At 43.4% G+C, this 26562-nt stretch overlaps 2 protein-coding genes across 3 annotated transcripts in view; one reads left to right on the top strand and one right to left on the bottom strand.

The window, feature by feature from the left end:
• Positions 1-1844: 1844 nt before the first annotated feature.
• tmigd1 (transmembrane and immunoglobulin domain containing 1) lies at positions 1845-26197 on the bottom strand. Of its 2 annotated transcripts, none has more exons than NM_001113059.1 (7): positions 26108-26197; positions 10906-10980; positions 10142-10420; positions 8859-9149; positions 7697-7803; positions 3617-3645; positions 1845-2002 (listed from the first exon to the last, which is right to left on the bottom strand). In NM_001113059.1, the coding sequence occupies exons 1-7, from the start codon at positions 26121-26123 to the stop codon at positions 1999-2001; spliced, it is 801 nt and encodes a 266-aa protein (NP_001106530.1). In that variant the 5' UTR covers positions 26124-26197; the 3' UTR covers positions 1845-1998. The 2 variants fall into 2 exon arrangements, with proteins under 2 accessions (NP_001106530.1, XP_031751505.1); XM_031895645.1 differs by lacking the exon at positions 26108-26197 and adding an exon at positions 11588-11682 and having other exon boundaries at positions 1852-2002.
• cpd (carboxypeptidase D) overlaps positions 25459-26562 on the top strand; it is a 36328-nt gene continuing 35224 nt past the window's right edge. The window contains exon 1 of the mRNA XM_031896665.1: positions 25459-26327. Coding sequence (XP_031752525.1) covers positions 25717-26327 — 611 coding nt within the window. The 5' untranslated portion in view covers positions 25459-25716. The remainder of the gene's footprint in view (positions 26328-26562) is intronic.

Genomic DNA, 26562 nt, shown 5'->3' with positions numbered 1-26562 from the left:
TAGTACTAACTGTAGATATTAGTATCACAATAGCCTTGGATATTCTGATTGATCAAGAACTCATCCAGGCCCCTCTTAAAGGCATTAACAGAATCTGCCATTACCACATCACTAGGAAGGGCATTCCACAACCTCACTGCCCTCACCGTGAAAAACCCCCTACGCTGCTTCAAATGGAAGCTCCGTTCCTCTAATCTAAAGGGGGGCCTCTGGTGCGCTGATTGTTTTTATGGGAAAAAAGAACATCCCCCATCTGCCTATAATCCCCTCTAATGTACTTGTACAGAGTAATCATGTCCCCTCGCAAGCGCCTCTTTTCCAGAGAAAACAACCCCAACCTCGACAGTCTCACCTCATAGTTTAAATCTTCCATCCCCTTTACCAGTTTAGTTGCAGTCTCTGCACTCTCTCCAGCTCATTAATATCCTTCTTAAGGACTGGAGCCCAAAACTGCACCACATACTCAAGGTGAGGCCTTACCAGGGACCTATAAAGGGGCAAAATTATGTTCTCATCCCTTGAGTCAATGCCCTTTTTTATACAAGACAGCACTTTATTTGCTTTAGTAGCCACAGAATGACACTGCCTGGAATTAGACAACCTGTTATCAACAAAAACCCCTAGATCCTTCTCCATTAAGGATCCCCCCAACACACTACCATTCAGTAGATAGTTTGCGTTTATATTATTTCTACCAAAGTGCATAACTTTGCACTTATCAACATTGATGGCTATTTGTAATCAGCATTGCCCATGTGTATGATGGCTAAGTGCTAGCGTGGGCCAGGCCAATGCCATGTTTCTATGTTTATAGGTAACTTCCTGGAGGTACTGCCAGGTCTGTGCCACACTGCACACTACTGCTGCCCTCCTGTGGAGAAAACTGGCAGACAAAATTGCTCCCCCCCACACATATGCAACGGGTAGGGGGGGGGAAGAAAGAAATTGGGATGGCATACCTCCCCCCATTGGAAGCTACCAATAAACAATGACTTCTTTCAGCACTACCTATACTGACAGTCCTATGTCTCTGTACAGCAAACTGTGTGGGAGTTGAGATCCAGTATTTCTGATTGGCCACACCCCAGATGATGTCATGCCATGCCACTGACTGCCTGTATGGTGATGTGGGCATATAATCAGGGAAGCTGCTAAATGGCCTTGAGGCAAAACCTTTAAAGAGCAGAATAAATTAATTGTGTAACTTTCAGGACACACTGGTCTCTTCCTCCGGTGCCTGTTTTATTGGTGCTTAATAGAGAGTTGGACGAGTGCCATTTTGGTCATGGTCCAACTAGTTACTGTCTGTACAATTAAACAAGTGGGAGCAGGTTAGACTGAGGTGTATTGCTTGGCATTAGGGGCAAATGAGGGCAGTATAAATATCACCTCTATTTCTCTTCCAACACCAATTCTGTCCTGAAACCTTTCCCTTGTACAAATGCGCGCCCCCCGGGGGCTGATAATGATGTTATTACAGTGAGTACAGTGAGTAGGGGTCATGATAGAGATCCACAGAGGAGAAGTTGAGGAGAATTTCTGGAGCATTACTTCATATTAACAAAAGTAAATCATTTCATTAATTATAAAAGGAATATTTTATATATGTATATGTGTGTGTGTGTATATATATTTATATATAGAGCGTGAAAGAGAGAACAATTTTTTTCCCAGATTTGACTCCATCTTTATGCATCTCACATATAAAGTCTATGGCTAAGGACATTGTGCAATTGGTCTAAAGCTGCTGGGAGTTTCCATTTCCATCTGTCCACTGTCGCTGCCCAAGTTTCCCTTTCTTCAATAAAATCTCTTTACAACTGGACGGAAGGAAGAGACTATAACTCAGGCTAGTGTTTATATAGGTTTTTGCATAAATATTCACATATTAAAGCCCCACGAACGTCTGGAAAAGCTGTAGAACATCTTCATGGTGGTCAAGCTGATTACTGTTAATGGGGAATGCGGTCTTCTCCGCTACACCCGGTACTAAATGTCTCACCTGTAACAGAAGCAGACAATACAAATCCATGTCATTCACTTCCATCTCTTACAATGTGAAAGTTATAGTGTGGCTAGTGCGGCATGGGACTAGTCAGGGATAGTAAGCTCCAGCTGGTGAGTACAATAGTTTGGCCTTTTATCTCAGTAACAATGATACCCTAGTACCTTACATTGGCCATTACTAGGGAGCCACCAGAGTGCAGTATCTATACCCCCCAGTGCTTGGGAACCCCCCAGTATACGGCCCAGCCGGGAGCATAATGGCACTTCATGCACTGGGTGGCAGCTTTACTTTCCATAATATAAATTCATTAAAAAAGTTCCATGATTTAAAGAAATCAGCTCTCCTCTCATTTCCCACAATGCCTTGCAAGCTTCTGTAATGTTCCTTTATAGGTCTGTTGATAATATTTCTTTCATTACAGAAAAAATGTGGATATACAGTAGATGCCCTTTAAGGACAACTATGGTCTTAGTGCCAGACTAGCACTTTACACCTGACAATATAAAAACATTATCATAAGATAGGGTCCCCTACATGATGGGAATTGGGCTCATGTGATTGTTTAGCCCCGAGCCCTATGATCAGATTGTCACAGAGGCCTATGCAATTCTGCTGGGTAAAGAAAACAATAAAGCTGCCCTGGTCACCGGATCTAAATACGCCCCTACGGCATGCGTGTGATGTCACAGTCAGCATGTGAATGATGACACAAATCATGCGACTCCCTATGGAAATCTGCTGCAGAGTTTTGTTTTTTTTTTTAAATAAATATATATATATGCGCCTTATTATTAATACAGCCATGCCTATTACCAGTTAGGTAGAGACTGGGTAGGCCAACACGTAGAACAAAGAGCTGCTGACACATTGTGGAGTGGCTGGGCACAGCTAATGTTGGCCTGGGTATGGGCAGTTAAACAGTTGAATATATAATTACATGTTTTAAAGGAAAACTATACCCCAAAACAATGTTGGTCTCTATAAAAATATATTGCATAAAACAGCTCATATGTAATATGATATAAACTATCTGTTGGGTAAGTATAGTTTTCCAGTATAGGCATGTCCATTTCCTGTTGTTACTGGCCCTTTAAACTTACACCTAGGCTTCTGTTCCAGTCCTGCAGGTTCCGTGCTGTTAGTAAGCTATGAGTTAGCGCAGGGCCTCCCCCAGCCAGAAGGAATGGCACGTGGAGCAGCTGAAGGGCATTAGGTGTATATAGGCTCACACGCAAGGTACAGTAAGTACTCGGCCAGTAACCGTGCATCTGCAACAGTTCATTGCCCTTTAGGGCCTCCAGCCACTCCTGCCGCCGGGGCTACACAGCAATCAGTATGACATTTAGGGCCTGATTCAAGCATTATGTTTAATAGCTAACTGTAGCCTGAGAGTGATGTAACCTGGGCAGGCTCCATTTATTAACCCTTCTTTCCATCCCTTCTGCTGTAATTACCGGTAATGGGAAACAGATTCTGTATATACAGTGCATGATGGCATGGGAACAATTGCATGTGTCTCTACCTAGGAACCCATTGGGTGAGCTAATTAGAGTGGATTGCTGGTGAGTGACCTGCCCTGATTGTAATGTAGTTCTAATCAGCACTTACAGAGAGGTGTCATCTCGCTTCTTCATGCACTGCAAAAGAAACAGGTTTTAATTAGCAAGATGAATCTATGGAATGTCTGAGCTACAGCAACTTGTCAGGCACCAGACTGTGCTTAAAGGGCAAGTACAGCAGTAACAGCAGCAAGACAGTCGCTAAGATGTACATGGAAGGATGGAACCCTGGAACATGGTGGCCATCACCAAGACAACATAATGAGACTCATGTATTAATGGATATGGGGTTGGACAGATCTAAAAGGATGGAGAGTTGTATATATGGAAAACCTCTTCCAGGCCTACCCAACAGGGGATGGTAAGAAGAAGTAAACCTTTTTTCTCTATAAACAACCCCTAGGCATGTACAGAAGGCTCTCCTCCTTGACTACCCTGTAGTTGAAGAGATTAGGAGAGCTGAACAGGAAGAGGGGGCGGGGCTTCACATTATTCCAGGAAGAAGAGGAAAGGAGCTGAAGATTTCAACTTATAAATCAGAAACCAGATCAGACTGAATGCAAGTCCCAAGTGATTAAGGGGATGCAGTCATACTATTAACCTTTGCACAGGAGTGGCAGGTATTTAAAGATTTCAAAGAGGCTGTTCACTGATTTTTTTTATTTTTTTTTTTGTGGGGGGTTTACATGTCCTTTAAATACATTATATAGTCCCTATAAAAACCTACTGTGTTGTGTGCAGGGGTAAAAGAGTAGAGGCAGCAGACCCAGTGACTGCTCCAAAGCACCTAGGAATATGGAGGGCCGTGTCTAACTAACATGATGTTAAAATTATGGAAAAGTATCATTATGCAGATAACGAGTTTCCCTTTAATACCTTTCTATAAACTAATATAGCCTGCAAATAGTAACACCAGTACCAAGGCAATAATTACATTTATTTGATAGGACTGAGCCCAGTAATTCAGTTCTGCCCTAAGCATCTGCTTTTCTACTGAGACTTACTCTGTTCTTAATACCCACATTTAATGTATTATGTCAGACTATTCTAGAGACGCTAAATGCAATATTTTGTTGCACAGGTTCCCTTACTGTTGGTCACAATACATTGGTTTAATTCCAATAACTTTCTACCAACCTGAATAAAAGAAGCCCATAATAAGTATAAATTGTGAAAATTTCAAGAACATTATGTGCCTGACACAGGTCAACAAGTGACTATAGGTCAGTGACTTCAAGATGGAGACTTTGAGATCCATCATTCAGTCCAAGTACAACTCTCACTGATGAGCTTCCATTTTACTTGCTTTGCTTATTTGACAAATCAGAGTCTTTTTGATAGATGGGCAGGATGATGAAGACAGGGTCGGACTGGGCTGCCGGGGCCCCGGGAAAAATCCGGTGGCCCCTGGTGGTCCACAGCAGCCCAGATCCGATTCCTGTCTCCGCTCCCCCGGCTGTCAGTGTCCCTCCCCTGATAAACTGAAAGTAAGTTTCACTTACACACACTCAGGGGAGGACGTTGAACCGTTGGTGGAAGGGGGGCTCGTCGTGGGCCCCTGTGGGGGGTGCAGGGGACACGGCGGGGGGCAATTTGGGGGGTGTGGGGCCCCTGGGGAGGTAGCCCCGGTGGGCCCTGCACCCCCCGTCTGACCCTGTCTGAAGGTATAATAATGAAAGTAATGGACCCAGTGTTAGTAGATGAGCCCAGTGTTTCCGGGACACACGTTAGATGGCCATAATAGAAGGCACAAACAGAAAGTGCCAGGCAATATAAGAACAACGAACGGCTGTGTAACTGTAGGCAGGTGCCTGTCTGGAGATTCCTCTGATGTCAGTCACCTCAAAACTATAGGAACATGATATATATAGTGAGGTTGCAAGCACGGTGGGGCTGCACGATGGGGAAGGATTTAAAGCAGGGGTGGGCAAACTACGGCCCGCGGGCCACATCCGGCCCGTCAGCCCTTTCAATCCGGCCGCCGTCTCCGGCCCCCTTAAAAGAATGACGGGCCCTGGGGGGGAGCTGAGAGGCTCCATAATTTTTGATGGCAGCCCCGGGCGTAAAGCTGTCCCGGCCCGGTCCGGCCCGTATGTTAGTTAATGTGGCCCCTGAGCTAAAAAGTTTGCCCACCCCTGATTTAAAGGATAATGGCTGCTTAAATCCAAGAAAAGAAGCAGAGAGCGATTCCCTTTCTATCATTCCCCTGCTCTGTTCATGTAACTGCCGCCCAAAGCAACATAGATATCATCTGAACACTAGAGAAAGTGCCGACTACAGAGCTTCATGCAATGGCAAGTTCAATACCTTCACTCAACACTTCCAAACAAGAACTGCCAGTTTTCCAGTAACTGCCAGTAACATTCTAGATATTTTGCATTTTTTCAAAACTGCATCATTACAAATATTAAATATATTAAAAAGAAACAGGTAGTGAGTTTTGCTCAGAGACACCAAGTGAAGGTGCTTCATGTGCATGAAATATCTGAAGAAAGAAAAAGCAAAATATAATTTGCTGATATTTTCAGGTTCAAATGCAACAAATCAGTCATTTGTGGTTTTGGCAGAAAAATGAAATATTTGGGGTAAATACCAAAAACTGTAGAATCTGCAAACTGCCATTTGTCCTGCACTAAGGCTTCTGGCACATGGTATTCATTCTCCAACTACAGAGAAGGAACAGGAGCCACTATGCTGCCTCTTATTCCCCGGAATGGAGGTGCTGGTGCTATGGCACTGTGGCGCAGAAACGCTCTGCTTGGAATACGCACCCCACAAGCTCATTGATTAAAGGCTAAGTACAGGAATGATTAACAGCCCTGTGTTGTATTTTAGCAAAATAAAGGTTAAAAATGTATAAAAATGCATTGCTCAAAATGCTGCCAAACAACTGTGACCCCCCACCCCCAAGGCTTTGTCCTCCAACTGACCTGCTCCCACTGACTCCCCCATCAACTTTCCCCCAGCGCTGCCCTCATCAGAGAGTAGAAAGCAGGACGACTGCAGGGCAGAGAAGGATGTGAGACTGCTTAGCAGCATTTAGAGAGCAAATTGAAGGGAACGTTTGGGTTAATGGCAGATGAACTGTAGGAAAGGATTGTGGTGGCACAGCAGGAGCAGTGTGGGGAGACACAGCCAGAGGGCAGAGTGGGGGCGAGGGCCAATAGTCCAACTATTCTCTCCAGCGGTTGTGCTATAATGGAACCTTGCCTGACTTCATGGGTACAAAAAGATTTTGGCCCTGCAATGAACAGGTTAATTGGCTCCTGATTAAATCTAGTGTGAGCATGCCCCGGCATGACTGCCATAGGGAAACTCTATAAGGGCAGGGATTCATGTGACTCACTGTGATTTATGGGACACTTTCTGTTCCATGCACTGTATAAATAAGGATCAATCATTTCTGTACTGGAAGAAGTCTGACCAAAGTTCAGCACTGGTGCAGATTGTTTCTAGATTTTCTAGAGCTCTTTTATTTTAAGATATTAAGCTCACAAGGAAAATAAGGGACAGGTACATTGTGTACTAAATTTATAGTATTCTACTTGTTGGGAGCGCCCACCACCCATGGAGTGGTAAGCTTAATAATTGGGGTGCCCCAGGGGACAGTGCCCTGCTAAGTTATAAGTATGGGGTCCCACAACTACTGCTTATTGGAAAAACAAAAGTTCTAAAAAAAGTACTTCCATTTTTTCACTCACCATGTCTGCCCTTAAATGGCATTCTGTAGTTATAGGGATTATTAACAACAGAATTCTGACCCATTCACACCCATTTGGGTGGGGCAGACAGTATCCCAGTATTCACCAGCCCAATAAATACTGTTTATGGCAGGAGCCATGGCCCAGGAAAGGTTTTCTAATAATGTAACTATAGTGGGCTGCCTGTAGGGGTTTACAATGAAGTCAGAGCTAAAACTCAGTAAGACTATTTAAATAAAGCAGTTTGCACTAGTGCAGTCTTTGTCAAATAGAGGGCCTGGAACAACATGGTAACAATTTGAAGACATAGGGTACAATATGGAGTTTAGAATCAATATGCCACAAACTTGCAACTTGCTTTCAGTCCAAAGAATGTAAATAAAATGCTGGCTGGACATTTCTTTCCATTCAGTGTGTATAATACTTACTGGTTTGAAAAAGGTCTCTCTCCGTGCAAACAAGCCGAAGAGGATAACCAGTGCTCCCACCACTACTGCTGCTGCTATGGCCTCCACTGGGAGCACTTCCTTCTTGCCTGTGCAAAGGAAACAGAAAATCACTAAGATACATAAGGACAATGCACACAATTTCCAAAAAAATATGGAAGAACTAGATTCTAGTTCTTGAACACCAATTGCTATGGAACAATAAGGCTGACCTTATTCGCTGTTTTCAGTCAGACCCACCCAGCATTGTCCACAAACAATCAGATGTATTTCAGACTTTAAACCAACCTCCATTCTTGTCCCATTTCCTCAACTGTCCATTCTGCATATGGTGCTGTATATACACATGCTAATTTACAGTAGCAATGAGCCATAAAGGGCAATGAGCACATTACATGGATGAGACCTTTGCAAAGTTTTATAGAACGCAGTTCTTTGTCAAGCATTACACTATCATTCATTCTTATCTCATGTTGATTAATCACAGAAGCAAATGCAAATATCTAAGGACATTCTGTAAGTTAAATCAGTGGATTGCCAGCTCTCTGCACCACAGCACATATAAGGGTGAAGAGACATGGAACTACAGTAGTAGCAGCTACTTTTTCATAGCTACTAAGGGCTCTGGCACACGGGGAGATTAGTTGCTCGCAACAAAGCTCCCTGTTCGCGGGCAACTAATCTCCCTGAAATGCCATCCCACCGGCGAAAATGTAAATTGCCGGTGGGATGGCATACGCAGCGGTGCGATTTCAGCGAGAGGAAAAACTTCCACGATTTCACTGAAATCGCACCGCCGTGTATGCCATCCCACCGGCGATTTACATTTTCGCCGGTGGGATGGCATTTTGGGGAGATTAGTCGCCCGTGAACAGGGAGATTTGTCTCGGGCGACTAATCTCCCCGTGTGCCAGAGCCCTAAATGCCAAAAAATACCCTGCCATAGACAATACTGAGAATTGCCTCTGCTAAAACACGTTAAGACAGTTATCAGTAAATGATCAGCATTGTCTGTTTTAGTAGCCACTACAAGTAGCTGCTACTATTAGCTCTGTGTGTCTTCACCCTAAAGTGTATACAGAGTTTTTCAGCCTAGTGTGCCATCAGCCTTATCCTAATAAACAGTACCATACGGTAAACTTACCTTCCACCAGTAGCTCAAACATTTTTGTTTCTGTAGTTGTAGTATTGTCGTCAGTGGCAACTGCCACACAAGTGTAGATCCCTCCATCCGTCTCCACTACTTTGTCGATGTTAAGCTGGAACTTATCACTGTCCAGGTATTGTCTGTACCGAGACTTCTCCATAGTTACTACAACACCATTTTTTTTCCAGACCATCTCTGCTTGAGGGTTGGCTTTGACAATACAGGTCAGCTGAGCGCTTTTGCCCACTTCTACAGTCACAGAGCTCTCTCCTTCCAAGATGGGAGGAACTAGAAAACAATTTAAAAAAATCTGAATCATTTACAAATGACTCCCAAAATGGCTAAATTTGGCTCTGGGGAAGAAGAGAACCTTGACACTTACTAATCACTAAAACTTACATAAAATATAAATAAATCTACAAGTCTTAATTATTAACTTTACCACTAATTCAATCAGATGTAATTAAAAGCCTAATTAAATGTTTACTATGAATTTATACATTCTGCACATCAGAAATTGTCATATTTAATGCAAATTGTCACAAATCGTACTCATAATTCAGACTTTAATGAGGATAAAATGGTGTCAAATACAAGCTTGGCTTGCTGTGTTTCTAGCAGTGTTACTTGCATAGACATGATCCCGGTCTGTTAATGGCATCAGTACCCTGTTACTTAATGAAACAGTTTTTCACACGTATATCAATGAGTATTCTGCTGTCATATTTATGATTAGGGCTGCCATTAGTAATGCATTTCCCAGGATCTTCTGCTTTTGGGGGAGTCCCAGTACCCCAACACTATCTGCCCGGGATTAGTTACTGGTCTAGTAAGTTGCAACAGCATTCAAAACCCTTCATTTTATCAATTAATAATTAATACAACCATATGTTTTATCTTAAAGTACAAAAATGTAAAATAAGGTTTATTATTTAGATTGTTCTTCAGTACCTGACCCAGTAATGCCTATAATCTACAAGTAAGGTCTCAATGACATTCATATAATAAGGTTGATTATATCAGGAATCTGTTGCCCACAGTGCCAACCACTTACTCATCATGTGACACTTTTTAATATTAGAATTTTTTTTTTTTTTAATGAAAAGTGAAAGAACTTGGTAATTGACATTGTAATTTAATGTTCTAAAATAAGGTTAATATGTTTGTTTTGATGGTTCTTGATTGCTTGTTTCTTGGTTAATTCTATGCATAAACTCCCCCCCCTCATTTTATTGGTTGTTAATGTGGCGTCCATGGCTTAGTTGAATAAAATGACTTACATCTGATATCCAGCATGACGGATAGTTTGACTGTATTGTCCCTCTTTAGCAAGCATGTAAAGCTGACTCCATTGTCCTCTGTAGATAGTGGGAAAATGCAGACTTGGCTGGAATTCACATTGTTTTTCTTAGAGACATCCACTTGCCGTATTCCCCGGTACCAGATCAATTCCTCATTCCTAGTGTTATCAAGAACTTCACATCTCAGGCTTGCCATTTCACTAATATTAAGCTTCATAACATGACTTACATTCTTGGTATTTAGTTCCAGATGCACCGCTATGGAAACAAACACAGGAAAAGAGGCCTTTTTACAATAAAGTGACTGTCTACATGGTAAAACTGTTCATATAATATAAAGGGGCCACTGCGGGTAATGTATAAGAATGATCTATGTGACTGTCATATGATGATATACCGTACAGTAGAAAAATGGTGTAAAATCTGAGAAAATGTAAAATCAGGAAAATGCATTTTGCATTATATATTGGTGGGACCACAAAAAACAGTGTGAAATGAGGGAAAACGGTATACCTTTGCTACCTTGAGCCACCATTTGCTGATCCGTGATACACCTTTCTCCCCACACCATATGACAGTTACTTAGTTGCATTTATTTATGTGTACACAATTTTACATATATCCCAAATACAGTATCCTATTAGAAGATAATTACATACTGTAAGTCCCTAAATCAGTGATTTTCAGACTGTTTTAGTTTAAAAGAGCAACATTTGGCCAGGGCTCTGTGGGGTGCCACTTACCTGCCACATGGTGCAGTACCAGCAGGGGACCAAGCGCCAAGCACAGGCAGAGATTCATTCTGTGGATAAAGTCAGCTGGAAAAGAAAGTCAATGCACGAAGTTTCAGTCTGACCTCAAGAACAGAACCAAAATAACATAACGCAATGCAACAATACATGATATACAGGTAACAGATCCGGAAACATAGATATTGATGATGCTTTTCATACAATGGAAAAATAGAAACCAGTAAAATAAATACATAGGCCAATAATATATTGTACACTATAGCCACAATACAACAACAATAATAATAACAATAAGCCCCTACAGTCCAACTCACACAGTGCAACACATAATACATCATGGACATGGATCTTTTATCTATTTGGCATCTACATTAAAGAACACGTCAACACCAGAGGAGCCTGGTACTTGCAACATTGTTTAAAAAGTAACAGCCAGGAGTTCAGCAAATGCTGCTTTTAATATCAATTCCATTTACAAGTAACTTTTAAAGCGCTAATAATTTTTAATAAACTGATATTGAAAAGTTGCTTAGAATTATGTTTTCTTTCATTAGGCAAAAAAATATTTTTGGGGTTGACATGTCCTTTTCAAGATCTAATAATTTTTCTCTATTTGCTTATAGCTGTCCTACTCGAAGCAAAGGGTAAGTATTTTAGCAGTCGCCCTGCTTACCTTCAGCGGTGCCTTCCTGGCTTTGACTGGTACAGACTATAAGAGGGAGAATTTGTATGCGTGCGCTGCAATCATTTTACATTTAAATTCTCCCTGAATGTTGGGTTCAATGCCTGAGATGTCACAGTTCAAGGTCTACAATGTTTTATGGACACTGAGTAAATATAAAACTGTACTTGAGAAAAGCATTCCTCTTCATGGAATAGTGACAAACCAGTTCTTGGATTGTTTAATGGCCTCGGGAGTGGCACTAAGTGACCATGAATGCCGTTGTTTTCTGGCTGCCAAGGCCATTTCCGTGCCATTCACCCCATTGGCTCTTGGGTGGGAATGTACGCTTTTCTGTATATTCCTCCCGTGGCTCTGCATAGTCAGGACAAAAATACACTTCTTACTGGTGAAGCAAATTGAACTTAAGGCCAAAACTTTTACCTCCTATAACAATAGGGCAAGCTAACATGGATGGCTTTGTAGCCACAGCTTACTCTCAGCTGAGAATCACAATCACAGGGATTTTTTAAACTACTGAACTGTGACGGTAGATATTGCACAGTCATTTATTTATGGCCCCCAAGGGCCTGCAATAAAGTATAATGAAACTGTGTGGAACAGTTTAGGTACAGACAGACAGTCAGATGGCATACAGGGTATTGTAGAGAAACTGGGAATGATTAGGGAAGGGTTAGTAGCTACGGCAAGATAACAACATGCACCACAAGTACAAAATAGACAAATATGGGTTAATTAGTCTTCTTATGGGAATGGCTAAATTATTAATGGAACACTAACTTGAATTCTCAGTTGTTCCTAACCAGTCCTCCCAGTTCGGGGCCTGCTGGGAGGGTTTCTTATAGTTATATCCCACCAAGCATGAGATGGATGGGTATAGCTTGTTGAGTTATATATAGGGGCACATTTACAAAAGCATGAACGCTCCGAGCGTATTTACGCTGATTTTTTCGGGCGTCCGCACGACTTTTCCGTACGGTGCACGACTTTTTCGTCCGCCGCACGACTTTTTCGGACGTTTGCATGAAAAAATCGGAAAGGTTTTACCGCTGTTAACAATTGTTCGGTACGAAAATTTTGTGACTTTCGGATCGCCAATACGATATTATCGTGACTAATATGATTTTTTCGTAAGCATTTTCGTGATATTTGCGATCTTCCGAAATATTATTTTCCAATACGATTTTTTCCCATTCGTGATTCGGATTCGTGGATTAGTAAATGTGCCCCATAGTGTTCGCTTTTCCTATATTTCATGCTCTAACAGCCCCTATAGTTACTTTAGCTTTTGGCCCTTGCAAAGTAAATTCTCTACAAATCATTTGTCTGACCTGGCACTACCTGGCAATACCTAGTTATGTATCCAGACTTAGGGGATTAGGGAGGGGGCAGTTCAGCTCAAAACAAAACATTCTTTTTATTAGTGGAAAATAACACACAAGTTCAATTTATTGTGCTCATGTTGTGCTAATGTATATATAGTCACATACTACCCCTTAGGGGTAAGGGCAGTGGCACATGGGGGAGATTAGTTGCCTGAGATAAATCTTCACTTCACGCATCGCTTCAGTCGCCCGAAGTTACCTCACAAGGAAATTTCGGGGGAACTTTGGAAATCCGAAGTGACGTGTGTGCCACCCCACCGCCAATTTACATTTTTGCCAGGGGGATGGCATAGTTACATAGTTATGTAGGGTTGAAAAAAGACCATTGTCCATCAAGTTCAACCCATCCGAGTAAACCCAGCACACAACCTATACTAACCAATCTATACACTCACATACATAAACTATATATATACAACCAGTAATACTAACTGTAGATATTAGTATCACAATAGCCTTGGATATTCTGCTTGTTCAAAAACTCATCCAGGCCCCTCTTAAAGGCATTAACAGAATCTGCCATTACCACATCACTAGGAAGGGCATTCCACAACCTCACTGCCCTCACCGTGAAAAACCCCCTACGCTGCTTCAAATGGAAGCTCCTTTCCTCTAATCTAAAGGGGTGACCTCTGGTGCGTTGATTGTTTTTATGGGAAAAAAGAACATCCCCCAACTGCCTATAATCCCCTCTAATGTACTTGTACAGAGTAATCATGTCCCCTCGCAAGCGCCTCTTTTCCAGAGAAAACAACCTCAACCTCGACAGTCTCACCTCATAGCTTAAATCTTCCATCCCCTTTACCAGTTTAGTTGCAGTCTCTGCACTCTCTCCAGCTCATTAATATCCTTCTTAAGGACTGGAGCCCAAAACTGCACTGCATACTCAAGGTGAGGCCTTACCAGGGACCTATAAAGCGGCATGTCAGGGAGATTAGTCGCCCATAATAGTGAAGATTTATCTCAGGCAACTAATCTCCCCCATGTGCCACTGCCCTAAAGACACACAAAGCTGTTAGTAGCAGCTACTTTTTCACAACTACTAAACCCCAGAAAATACCTTGCCATAGACAATACTGAGAATTGCCTCTGCTACAACACACGTAGAGACAGTTATCAGTAAATGATCAGCATTGTCTATTTTTGTAGCTGTGACAAGTAGCTGCTACTAGTAGCTCCGTGTGTCTTCACCCTTAGGGCAGGGGTACACAGGGAGATTACATAGTTACATAGTTACATAGGGTTGAAAAAAGACCAGTGTCCATCAAGTTCAACCCATCCGAGTAAACCCAGCACACAACCTATACTAACCAATCTATACACTCACATACATAAACTATATATACAACCAGTAATACTAACTGTAGATATTAGTATCACAATAGCCTTGGATATTCTGATTGTTCAAAAACTCATCCAGGCCCCTCTTAAAGGCATTAGTTTAGTCGTGTTGCAACAAATCTCTGTTGTCGTGGATGACTAATCTCCCCGCAATGCCATCCTACCGGCTAGAATGTAAATCGCCAGTGGGATGGCATACGCGGCGCTGCAAGGTTCTGCAGCTGCCTGAAGTTGTCTTCAGAGGAAACTTCGGGCGACTACGGTACATTGCAGCGCTGCATATGCCATCCCACTGGCGATTTACATTCTAGCCGGTAGGATGGCACTGCAGGGAGATTAGTTGCCCGTGACAACGGCGATTTATTGCGAAGTGACCAGTCTCCCTGTGTACCCTTGCCCTTAATTGGAGAGATTTTAAATACAACTGAAACTTTTCTACAGTATATGGGTTATAGTGTAATGTGGGCCGAATACTAAAAACAAACATCACCCTTACAAAGACGTTAGTAGGATTGCAAGGTGGTAGGCCCTACTTATTTTTTTCTGGGGGGCCTACAAGGGTATCAGCAGTGGCGTAATTACAGACGTTGTGGGGGGGCCCTGGTGCTGTTCTGTTCCGTTGTATCTGCATAGCTCCCAACATTCTGAAAATGAAAAGAGGGACAAAAGCAAAATGTTTGTTGGCCACGTCCATTTATGTAACCACACCCCCTAAATACCACTCCCATTTTACTAAATTTGGCAGGTTATTTAAAGTTTGAACACATTTCTGGGGGTTTTGGGTCTTGTTTTATGTGTTATTACAGTTTTGTTAAAAAAGCTGAGATTGCCCTTTAAGTCTCAGTTCCCCCAAAAAACCTGTTTAGCTTATTAGTTACAATTGTATCTCAGTGAGGGGGGGCTTGTTACCTTATTCAATTAAATGTGAGAAACAATGTTTGTAAGTGCAGGTGACACTGGTTAAAGGAGACATATCCTATAAAAATGATGAATGTACCAGGGAATTATACTCCTCTAGATATAGAAGGATTGAGCTTAAAAAAGTTGTGTTTCAGACTGATTTATTGAGAAATTCCCCTAAATCCCCACTAGCCCCGCCCATCTGTCCCACTTCCTGCTGGCTGAATTCTCTGGATGAGCTGGGGAGCCGGCGGCCCTCCGTACCCTGCACTGTAGGACAGGAACCAATCAGCAGCTAGGCTGACCTGATAGGGAACCGAAGCCTGTCTGTGCTTGTGTGAGTGCAGGGCTGTGATTGGCTCTCCCCCTCCTACTGTGCTTCTGGCAGGGACCGTTAGGACACGCCCACTCTCCATTTCAAACTCGGAGGGAGAAGTGAGAGGATCTATAGGGAGCTCCAATAAAGGGGCCATTGTTACAGATAGGGTTAATGTTTAGCCCAAAGGGAAACCGGCACTGTATATTATTCATAATTGCCTACAAAATTAGGGTTTTTCCCATTTATCCAATATGTCTCCTTTAAGATTTCTGGGCTCTCTGCCAAAAGCTACTTTTAATTCAATTTGTATCTTTTTAGCTTCAGTGCAGGAAATCCGTTTTTTCCGTAAGAATCTGGGGCTGAGGGCTGAGCTGTCAAAAGAGGGACTGTCCATGGGACAGTTGGGAGGTATGTACCTGTATCTGGTCTTCAGTTCTGGTCTGCTGTATTGTAGTCTCCCCTCCCTAGCCTCTCGCCTACCTTAATCTTTGCTGGCTGATTATAGGCAAAACCAGCAGTACAGACAAAATATAACCCACTCCCACCCACTGGCTGTTTGATAGGACTCTAACCCTAAACCTTTTTTTTTACCCGTGAGCCACATTCAAATGTAAAAAGACTTGGGGAGCAACACAAGCATGAAACATGTTCCTGGGGTACCAAATAAGGGCAGTTATTGGCTATTTGGTAGCCCCTATGGGGACTGACAGTCTATAGGAAGCCCTGTTTGGCAGTACACCTGTTTTTATGCAGCCAAAACTCACCTCCAAGAAATGTAAAAATAAGCCCCTGCTTTGAGGCCACTGGGAGCAACATCCAAGGGGTTGGTGAGCAACATGTTGCGTACGAGCCACTGGTTGGGGATCACTGGCTTAGCATCTCTCCCAATCTCTCCCAAATAGGGAGACCAAATGTTACTGGTTGGTTGCCAGCCTAATGGTAACGTCGGATGATGTTGGGAGGGCTGGGAGATTACTTTAAGGGGCAAGACAATGGTGTAAAGGGCAGCGCAGTTATGGAAATGGCAGAGGTCGGTGCTTTTCTGATAGGTGGCAGCCTTACTACCAATACAGGCCTCAGTAGGAAGGTTTGCAGAGATTACTTTGTACTGCTCATAAATTATCAGGAAAACTAAAGGTTCTGGTGCCCTCTAGTGTTGAATAAAGTCAATTTACAAAGACATCAGTGATTTTGTTTTATAAATAAAAAAAAGAGAAAGTCCTTAATGCATTGTACTGGCTAAAATTGTTACTACGTTTTCTAGCTTTTCCAGTGAAAAAGGAGGAGGGGGTTATTCTTCCCCTTTACAGAGCACTGGTAAGGCCATCTAGAATATGCCGTTCAGTTTTGGTCTCCAGTGCTCAAACGGGACATTATTGAGTTAGAGAGGGTCCAGAGAAGGGCAACTAAGCTGGTAAAGGGTATGGAAAGTCTCAGTTATGAAGAAAGACTGGCCAAGTTTTGTCTGTTTACACTGGAGAAGAGGCGCTTAAGAGGTGACATGATAACTATGTATAAATATATAAGGGGATCATATAATAACCTCTCTAATGTTTTATTTACCAGTAGGTCCTTCCAACGGACACGAGGGCACCCACTCCGTTTAGAAGAAGGGAGGTTCCGTCTAAATATTAGGAAAAGGTTTTTTTACTGTGAGAGCTGTGAATTCCCTCCCCGAATCAGCCGTGCTGGCTGATACATTATATAGCTTTAAGAAGGGGCTGGATGGATTCTTACCAAGTGAGGGAATACAGGGTTAGGGGAGATAGCTCTTAGTACAAGTGAGGGAATACAGGGTTATGGGAGATAGCTCTTAGTACAAGTGAGGGAATACAGGGGTATGGGAGATAGCTCTCAGTACAAGTGAGGGAATACAGGGGTAGGGGAGATAGCTCTTAGTACAAGTGAGGGAATACAGGGGTAGGGGAGATAGCTCTCAGTACAAGTGAGGGAATACAGGGTTATGGGAGATAGCTCTCAGTACAAGTGAGGGAATACAGGGGTATGGGAGATAGCTCTCAGTACAAGTGAGGGAATACAGGGGTATGGGAGATAGCTCTCAGTACAAGTGAGGGAATACAGGGGTAGGGGAGATAGCTCTCAGTACAAGTGAGGGAATACAGGGGTAGGGGAGATAGCTCTCAGTACAAGTGAGGGAATACAGGGGTATGGGAGATAGCTCTCAGTACAAGTGAGGGAATACAGGGGTAGGGGAGATAGCTCTCAGTACAAGTGAGGGAATACAGGGGTAGGGGAGATAGCTCTCAGTACAAGTGAGGGAATACAGGGGTATGGGAGATAGCTCTCAGTACAAGTGAGGGAATACAGGGGTATGGGAGATAGCTCTCAGTACAAGTGAGGGAATACAGGGGTATGGGAGATAGCTCTCAGTACAAGTGAGGGAATACAGGGTTATGGGAGATAGCTCTCAGTACAAGTGAGGGAATACAGGGTTATGGGAGATAGCTCTCAGTACAAGTGAGGGAATACAGGGGTATGGGAGATAGCTCTCAGTACAAGTGAGGGAATACAGGGGTATGGGAGATAGCTCTCAGTACAAGTGAGGGAATACAGGGGTAGGGGAGATAGCTCTCAGTACAAGTGAGGGAATACAGGGGTAGGGGGGATAGCTCTCAGTACAAGTGAGGGAATACAGGGGTAGGGGAGATAGCTCTCAGTACAAGTGAGGGAATACAGGGGTAGGGGGGATAGCTCTCAGTACAAGTGAGGGAATACAGGGGTAGGGGAGATAGCTCTCAGTACAAGTGAGGGAATACAGGGGTATGGGAGATAGCTCTCAGTACAAGTGAGGGAATACAGGGGTATGGGAGATAGCTCTCAGTACAAGTGAGGGAATACAGGGGTTATGGGAGATAGCTCTCAGCGACAAGTGAGGGAATACAGGGGTATGGGAGATAGCTCTCAGGACAAGTGAGGGAATACAGGGTTATGGGGGATAGCTCTCAGTACAAGTGAGGGAATACAGGGTTATGGGAGATAGCTCTCAGTACAAGTGAGGGAATACAGGGGTATGGGAGATAGCTCTCAGGAACAAGTGAGGGAATACAGGGTATGGGGAGATAGCTCTCAGTACAAGTGAGGGAATACAGGGGTATGGGAGATAGCTCTCAGTACAAGTGAGGGAATACCAGGGGTAGGGGAGATAGCTCTCAGTACAAGTGAGGGAATTACAGGGGTAGGGGAGATAGCTCTCAGTACAAGTGAGGGAATACAGGGGTAGGGGAGATAGCCTCAGTACAAGTGAGGGATAAGGGTAGGGGAGATACTCTCAGTACAAGTGAGGGAATACAGGGGTATGGGAGATAGCTCTCAGTACAAGTGAGGGAATACAGGGTATGGGAGATAGCTTCTCAGTACAAGTGAGGGAATACAGGGGTATGGGAGATAGCTCTCAGTACAAGTGAGGGAATACAGGGTTATGGGAGATAGCTCTCAGTACAAGTGAGGGAATACAGGGGTATGGGAGATAGCTCTCAGTACAAGTGAGGGAATACAGGGGTATGGGAGATAGCTCTCAGTACAAGTGAGGGAATACAGGGGTATGGGAGATAGCTCTCAGTACAAGTGAGGGAATACAGGGTTATGGGAGATAGCTCTCAGTACAAGTTGATCCAGGGACTGGTCCGATTGCCATCTTGAAATCAGGAAGGAATTTTTTCCCCTCTGCAGCAAATTAGAGAGGCTTCAGATGGGTTTTTTGCCTTCCTCTGGATCAACTAGCAGTTAGGCAGGTTATATATAGGCATTATGGTTGAACTTGATGGACGTATGTCTTTTTTCAAACTAACTATGTTTGCTTTTGAACATATTCTCCTGGACTGTGCAGTCAGTGGAACTGAGGTGGTGCTGTTGTTACAAACTTAATTACGTTTATAATTTAAAAACAATAATGAATGCCAATTGCAAAATAGCTAAGAAGGGCAACCAGAGCAATTTTACATTTATTTATTAACGTTTTACTTATTATGCAGTTTACTGGGAACTCATCTAATTTTCATTTTAAAAAATGATTTCCTTTTTCTCTGTAATAAAACAGTACCTTGTACTTGATGGCAACTGAGCAGCATGAATCCACATTGGTGATAAAACAATCCTTTTGGGTTTATTGAATATTTAAGTGTTTTTAGCAGACGCTATAGTGATCCAATTATATTAAGATTCTTTATCTGGAAACCCCCGAGTCCCAAAAATTCCAAATTTCAGGTTTGGGAGCAGGTTGTACCTTTGTAGCAATCCAAGTCCCTAAAAAAAGACTTCCATTTGGTAAGCAACTTTCTATAAGTGTATGGGAACCACTTGGCTGCCCCTGAGTGCCGGCCACAGGTAGGTTGTGCTCCAGGCAAGAGATGGCAGGAGATTAATTCTGAAGTACAGGGGTCCTTGTCTTTTTTGGCACAGTCTCACAAACTGAAGCCTATCTAGGTGCCTCTGTTATCACCCCGCTGCCTCCCAGCAAATATTAATATGAATTTTAGAAAAGCAAATTTTAGCTCCTTAAGGGCAGCGCTTCAGGGCATAGATTGGGGCATTATGTTTTCTAATAAAAACACAGAGCACAAATGGTTGTCATTTAAAATGATATTAAATCATTGCTGTTCTCAATTTATTCCATTAATAAGTAAATGTAGAAGTGTTAAGATTCACCCAACGTGGCTTAATTCTGAGGTAAGAAGTTAATAGGTAAAAAAAGGAAATCTTTTAAGAAATATAAGTCAGAAGGGACAGAAGCTGTGTTTAATGATTATAAACACTGTAACAAGTGTTTATTTATAAGTCTTTATTGGTAAACTCTTTCGTCTATACAGAAGGAGGATACGCGGACATTCTCTTTATTGGCAAACTGTATGGTCTATACCAGGGATCACCAAACTTTTTTTTACTCGTGAGCCACATGCACATGAACAAAGTTCTTTAGGGATGCCAAATAAGGACTGTGATTGGCTGTTTGGTGGCCCCATATGGACTGCTGGCCTGCAGGAGGCTCTGCTTGGAGTAAAACTCTATGTGCTGCCAAAACTTGTCTCCAAACCAGAGATTTAAAAATGGGCACCTGCTTTGGGAGCAACATCTTTAGGGGTGGTGAGCAAGCCACTGGTTGGGGATCACTGGTCTATACAGAAGGAGGGTGCACAGACATGTCTCTTTATTGGTTAACACTATGGTGCAGTGGCATATCTACTCTGTGCTGGGCCCCCCTGTAAAAAAAATCTTCAGATGGGCTCATCTCTAGTGATGAGCGAATCTGTCCCGTTTCGCTTCGCCAATAAATTTGCCAATCTGAAACGGGCAAAAATGTTGCGCAGAAAAAAATGTCGCCTGCGACTACTCTTGCAACAATTTGGACGTGCGACTATTCTTTCGACACCTGCGACTATTCTTGCGACTATTCTTGCGACTATTTTTGTGACAATTTGGACGTGCGACTATTCTGTCGACACCTGCGACTATTCTTGCGACTATGTTTGCTTGCAACTATTCTTGCGACAATTTGGACGTGCGACTATTCTTTTGACGCTTGCGACATTTACTTCCGTAATAAAGTATCTAGAGGGCTAGTCCCGTTTGTAGCTCCTGAGTGCCATTGCTTTCTTCCATTTGGACATTTAAACGACCCACAGAGCAGATCAGTCACCCGCGATAGCTGAGATATATTGCGGGAGATTCCTCCAGCAGGCAACTTTACATGACTTCTGAAAACTGAAGCAATGCGAAGGGTTTTCCATCGGCAACTGCTATTGGGAAAGCCATTTTGGTGTTGTTAGTCATCCGTGATAGCAGAGATCTATTGCTGTCGACTGAACCGCTCTGTGGATCCTTAGCTTTAGACTTGAGCACAAAATACAACAAAATAACACATGCCAATACACATTTATTTAATTATTATATTATCTCCTGTTATTTATATTAATTCCTGCCACAGTGGAGCTTACAATCTAAGGTCCCTATCACACTCACACACACTAGGGTCAGTTTATCAGGAGCCAGTTAACCTGCCTGTATGTATTGGAGTGTGGGAGGGAAATGAAGACCCCAGAGGGAACCCACACAGTCACAAGTAGAACATACAAACTCCTTGCAGATAGTGCCCAGACTGGGATTGAACTCAGGACACCAGCACTGCAACTTGACAAAATAAAAACAATGACACATAACAATGCAGATAACACATGACAACACACATGCAAACTCACAATATAACAAATGTAGAAATACATGACAAGAACCCATGATGAAACATAGGGGGGCATTTACTAGTGCTTGATTTTTTTTCAGTTTGGGTTTTTGACACCAAAACCCAATTTTGCTGAGGGAAAACCGTGACAAATCTGAATGAAAAAAATATGCCATCAAGTCAATGGCAGGTGTCCCTTTTACAAATGGCTGGCTTTTGTACGACAATACAATAAAAGTCAAGATTTTTGTGCAACAATACGAAAAATGTTAACAAACGCCCCCATAATGCACATTAGGATGCACAACAACATACATGAGGGTACACATAACGACACATGAAAACACATATGAAACACATGAAGACACATGAAATTATATTAATGGTAACACAAAAACACAAAACCCAGAACTAGGTATTTACAAATATATTCTACATATAATAAAGGAAACAGAACCAGCTCCAGGCAGCCTGGGAATTCTCCTCTCTCCAACACTGTAATATAAACTCTGATGTGGCATTTCTATTTTTAAAAATCATTGTGCTCCTATGTGAAAGCCTATATGTGCATATAAATATATCTATATCCAGGCCTTTGTAGCAATGATATAATGCACACAATAAATTCACTCATCATTTAATCTTTTGTTTCTCTGTTTAGTGCATGTCCCACTCTATCCCTGGGGCGCTGACAGTGTGCAACCATGCATGAAAACTGTCTCACTTTTATGAGACGTGTCACATACATGCAACTTGCCTTCTTCTACACTGCTTCAGAGAAAACCTGTGACCACGTTGTCACACAATACTAGAAAAACTGGTCAGAATACGTCTGATAAGGAGCTCAGAAAGGGACTGGTGCTTACACAAGTGATAGATTACTCACATGAAATGTACACTCACACACACGCATGCTTCATAATAATGGGCCCGGCTGTAAATTTGCAGTATTGGAACAGACCTTGGCTTGTGTTTTTGACAATGATAATTGTAGCTACTGTAACACCTATTTGGCTGATTAGGGGTTAATCCAGGCTAGTATATAGTAGAGCATGTGTTACATGCGATCCCCCTTTCCCAGGATGGGCCTCCGCTAAGTGGGAAATGGCCTATAGGAGCTAATTTGGAGATGATGATGTTGTTGAACTATAGCAAAAAGGGGAAAGTTGTGCTCAACCACTAAATTTTAAACCGTTAGGCGGGGGTGCAATGAGGTTGTGACCACAAAATACATATAGACAACAACAAGAGATCCTCTGCACTCACCCATTATCAATATATTTAGGACATTAAGACATTCTGTGCATTAAGCTACTAAGAAATGCCCTCCCCTTTAAACAAAACAGGGATTGTTTGTCCATATATTGCAATGTATGGACAAACAATCCCTGTTTTGTTTAAATAATTGAGGTAGTTAACACAGTGATTAGTGGCAGTTGTACAAGGCAAAGGCAGAGTAGAACCACAGTGGAGGTAGATGAGGAACCAGCAGCAATCCTAGGGATGATTACCCTTTACTGGACCGGATCCCTACAGCCAACGTTGGATCAGGGGTAGATACTGCCTGATACCTGTGTCTGAACTGCAGTCCCTACAGCAAGGCAAACAGAGCCTGGGTATGCTGAACCCTTACTTTCTCCTATGTTGGAGCCACGACTGCTCTTACTGGATAGCCCTAACTATATACCACTAACTTTCACCTCATTCAAGGGGCCCTGTCCCCGACTTCACTAGAGCACCAAGGGGCTACTCTAGGGCAGGTGGCTTTACTGGGGCCTATTCTGATCCCAGGCTCAATGGAGTTGTTCCCTGAGAGTCAGAAGGCAGCCAAAGAGGAAGTCACCCCTCCTTGCTAGACACTTTATTAGTCTGCAAGGGGAGTGGTCATCCTACCTAAACCAATAAGGCATAAGGTATAGTAAACTAGATACATGGGACTTTGCCCAGCAACAGTAATAGGAAAGAGGCAGTAGGGAATTAAAGCCATAGGGACTCTAATACCTATGGGTCCCTACACTACATTTTCTAGAAGAATCCTGAATATTTCTCTATCTGGTAATCTTACTGTAGTGCTTATCAGCAGCCCATCCTGTTTATGTCCTTTGTGTATAAAACAGGGGACCTTTCATGGCCTGGGAGATAAAAACCAGCCATTCTGATGAAGCAGCCCCTTAGATGAAACAGCCCCATGCAGAACTAACAATTGCTTGCCCTGCCAGGGTTGGACTGGGTTGATGAAAACCAATGGGCCCCACTGACCCAGGGCCAGGGCCTCAATCCCCGCAGGGAAGCATCAGACCTTCCACCTTGGTAAGTATGAGTTATGTGCACTGGGGCAGGGAGGGGATGATGGCGGCTGGGGGTCTGTCAGACCCTGTGCCCTGCTAATAAACACTGCAATCACAGCACTACACATTAATACCCTGCCCTAAAACCAGCCCTGTGTCCAAGTTTCCAAAACACTGGACAGGGCAGAAACCAGAAAAATCTTTGGGCTGGCTAAATCCAACAGCATGGCGGCAATTAGCATCTGAAATATCAAGAGGGTAAGGGAAAGCAAAGGAGGGGTTGCTGTCTGTCTGGTTTTGGAAGCGCTGTCCTGTTATGTAAAGTCAAACATCTGAAAATGGGTCAAAAACGGGCAAACATACCCATATGTCTGGATTCTGGCCAGCCCAGTCTTGTTTGGGCTCATTCACTGACCATACATTTAGGGATACAATGTTGTTCAACACATCATGGGCTCTGCATGCACTTGTAGGGTTAAACAAGTGAAATGTTCTACCACAAATGTCCCAAGGTGACACCCACGTCTGATATAATATATGTTCTATCCTGTCTTTGTTATGGAAATATACCGTGACCCAAAGGATAACTTTATACAGTGACTCTCACAAACGCCCAAACATATCCTCTAGTCAAAATCCATTCAAATTGCTGCACATAAAAGACTTTAATCCTTGGGAATCACATGGAAATGCAGCATTTCTGCACATCAGCCGGGGCTGCTGCATGTAATGGGGTTTCATGGGATTTCACTGGATCCTCCCGCCATTGACTGGCAAAGTGCCTCACAGCATGGCCGGGCACCATTGGCTTATGCACTGAGCCCTACGGTATGTATGTATATGTATGTATGTATGTATAACTTTATTTATAAAGCACCACAAGGGTACGCAGCGCTGTACAGTCTTACAATATACATAATTACACACAGGGAGGACAAGTGATATAATAAATAAATACAATAAATACATATATGTATATATATATAAGTGCCATGTGGTATGAGACACAGTAGGAAGGAAGTCCCTGCCCCACAGAGCTTACAATCTAAGTAACGTCGCTAGCACTTCCAGCAGTAAAAGGGCAGTAAATGAAAACATAACGCCTTAACAAAATGACAGCAAGTTTAATTCCGAGTAATTTTATGAACAGAGATTAATTGAAATTGATTTTAAAAATATTTCGAAATGTATCTGCTATGCCCCGCACTGCTGCCGCTGAAACAATGCAACATAAGGTGACGCCCCCCAAGCACCGTGCATTGCGACTGAGAATGACTGAACGGATGTATTCCTTTAAGACAGCCATAGCCGGCAAATACGACTTTACTCAATGGCACTCTCCAGCAGATGGCGCTGCTATTATTAGCTAGGCATTGGTCCGGCATTGGCTGCTATTTTTCCTGCGGGGGCGGAGAGTAAGAGTAAAGCGTGTGTCTCTGTTGTCATCCACATACCGGAAATGGCTCGGCGGAACTTGCCTGAACCCAAGGTCTGGCTGTACAGGTGGGACGGAAACGGGGAATGGAACATAGAACAGTTTGTTAGGCGTGCGTGAGGGAGACCGGAAGTGGGGCACAGATAGGGAACTAGTAGTGTGTAAGTGAGTGGCAGCACGGTTGCTAGGCGCAGACAGGAAGTGAGGGTTGGGGAGTAGGTGTGTGGGACTTGCCACTGGGCAGTGTGAGTAGAGCAGTATGGCTAACCCGGCTTTTCCCCTGTGCGCTCTCCTGCTGTTGGGGACCCTGTGCCCGGTGTATCCCTTTGCCACTAAGAAGGACATGCTGGATTACTCGGAGGCCCACGACCATTATTATGACTATGAGGAGCTGACAGGGCTTCTCCGTGCCCTCCAGCAGGCACACCCGGAACTCGCCAGCTTGGGCAGCCTGGGCCGCTCGGTGCAGGGGAGGGAGCTGTGGTACATGAGGCTGACAGTGGAACCCGACGCTGTTCCCCCGGAGCGGCCGAAGTTCAAGTACGTGGGGAACATGCATGGGGATGAGACGGTGTCCCGCCAGGTGCTCACCTACCTGACACAGTACCTGCTGGCTCAGTACGGCCGCGAAGAGCGCATCACCCACTTACTCAATTCCACCGACATCTACATCGTGCCCAGCCTGAACCCGGACGGCTTCGAGAAGTCCCAGGAAGGAGACTGCCGGGGGGGCAATGGAGGCAGGAACAACGCCAACAACAAGGACCTGAACCGCAGCTTCCCGGACCAGTACTCCCCGGACAGTCCCCCTCCCGATGCCGCTGTGGTGCCCGAGGTGACCGCCATGATGCAGTGGCTCAGTAACAACAGGTGAGAGCTGGGCCACACTGTCTCTCATACTAACTAATAGCATAGTGTCGCTGCACCTGTTCTAAGCAGCATTTCAATTGGTCTTCATTATTTGTTTCATTAGGTTTCTGCATTATTCTGCCTATTATTAATCTGCAGTTCAAAATGCTATCTAGCAGTGGGGGTCACTGACCCCGGCAAAAAACAAAATGCTGGACTGTAAGGCTTCATCGCCATAGTTACTTATCTTTCTTTT

The sequence above is a fragment of the Xenopus tropicalis genome, chromosome 2, assembly GCF_000004195.4.
Source record: "Xenopus tropicalis strain Nigerian chromosome 2, UCB_Xtro_10.0, whole genome shotgun sequence".
Classification (NCBI taxonomy): Eukaryota; Metazoa; Chordata; class Amphibia; order Anura; family Pipidae; genus Xenopus; species Xenopus tropicalis.
Note: the sequence above shows the minus strand (reverse complement) of the source record. Positions and strands in the feature narration are given on the sequence as shown.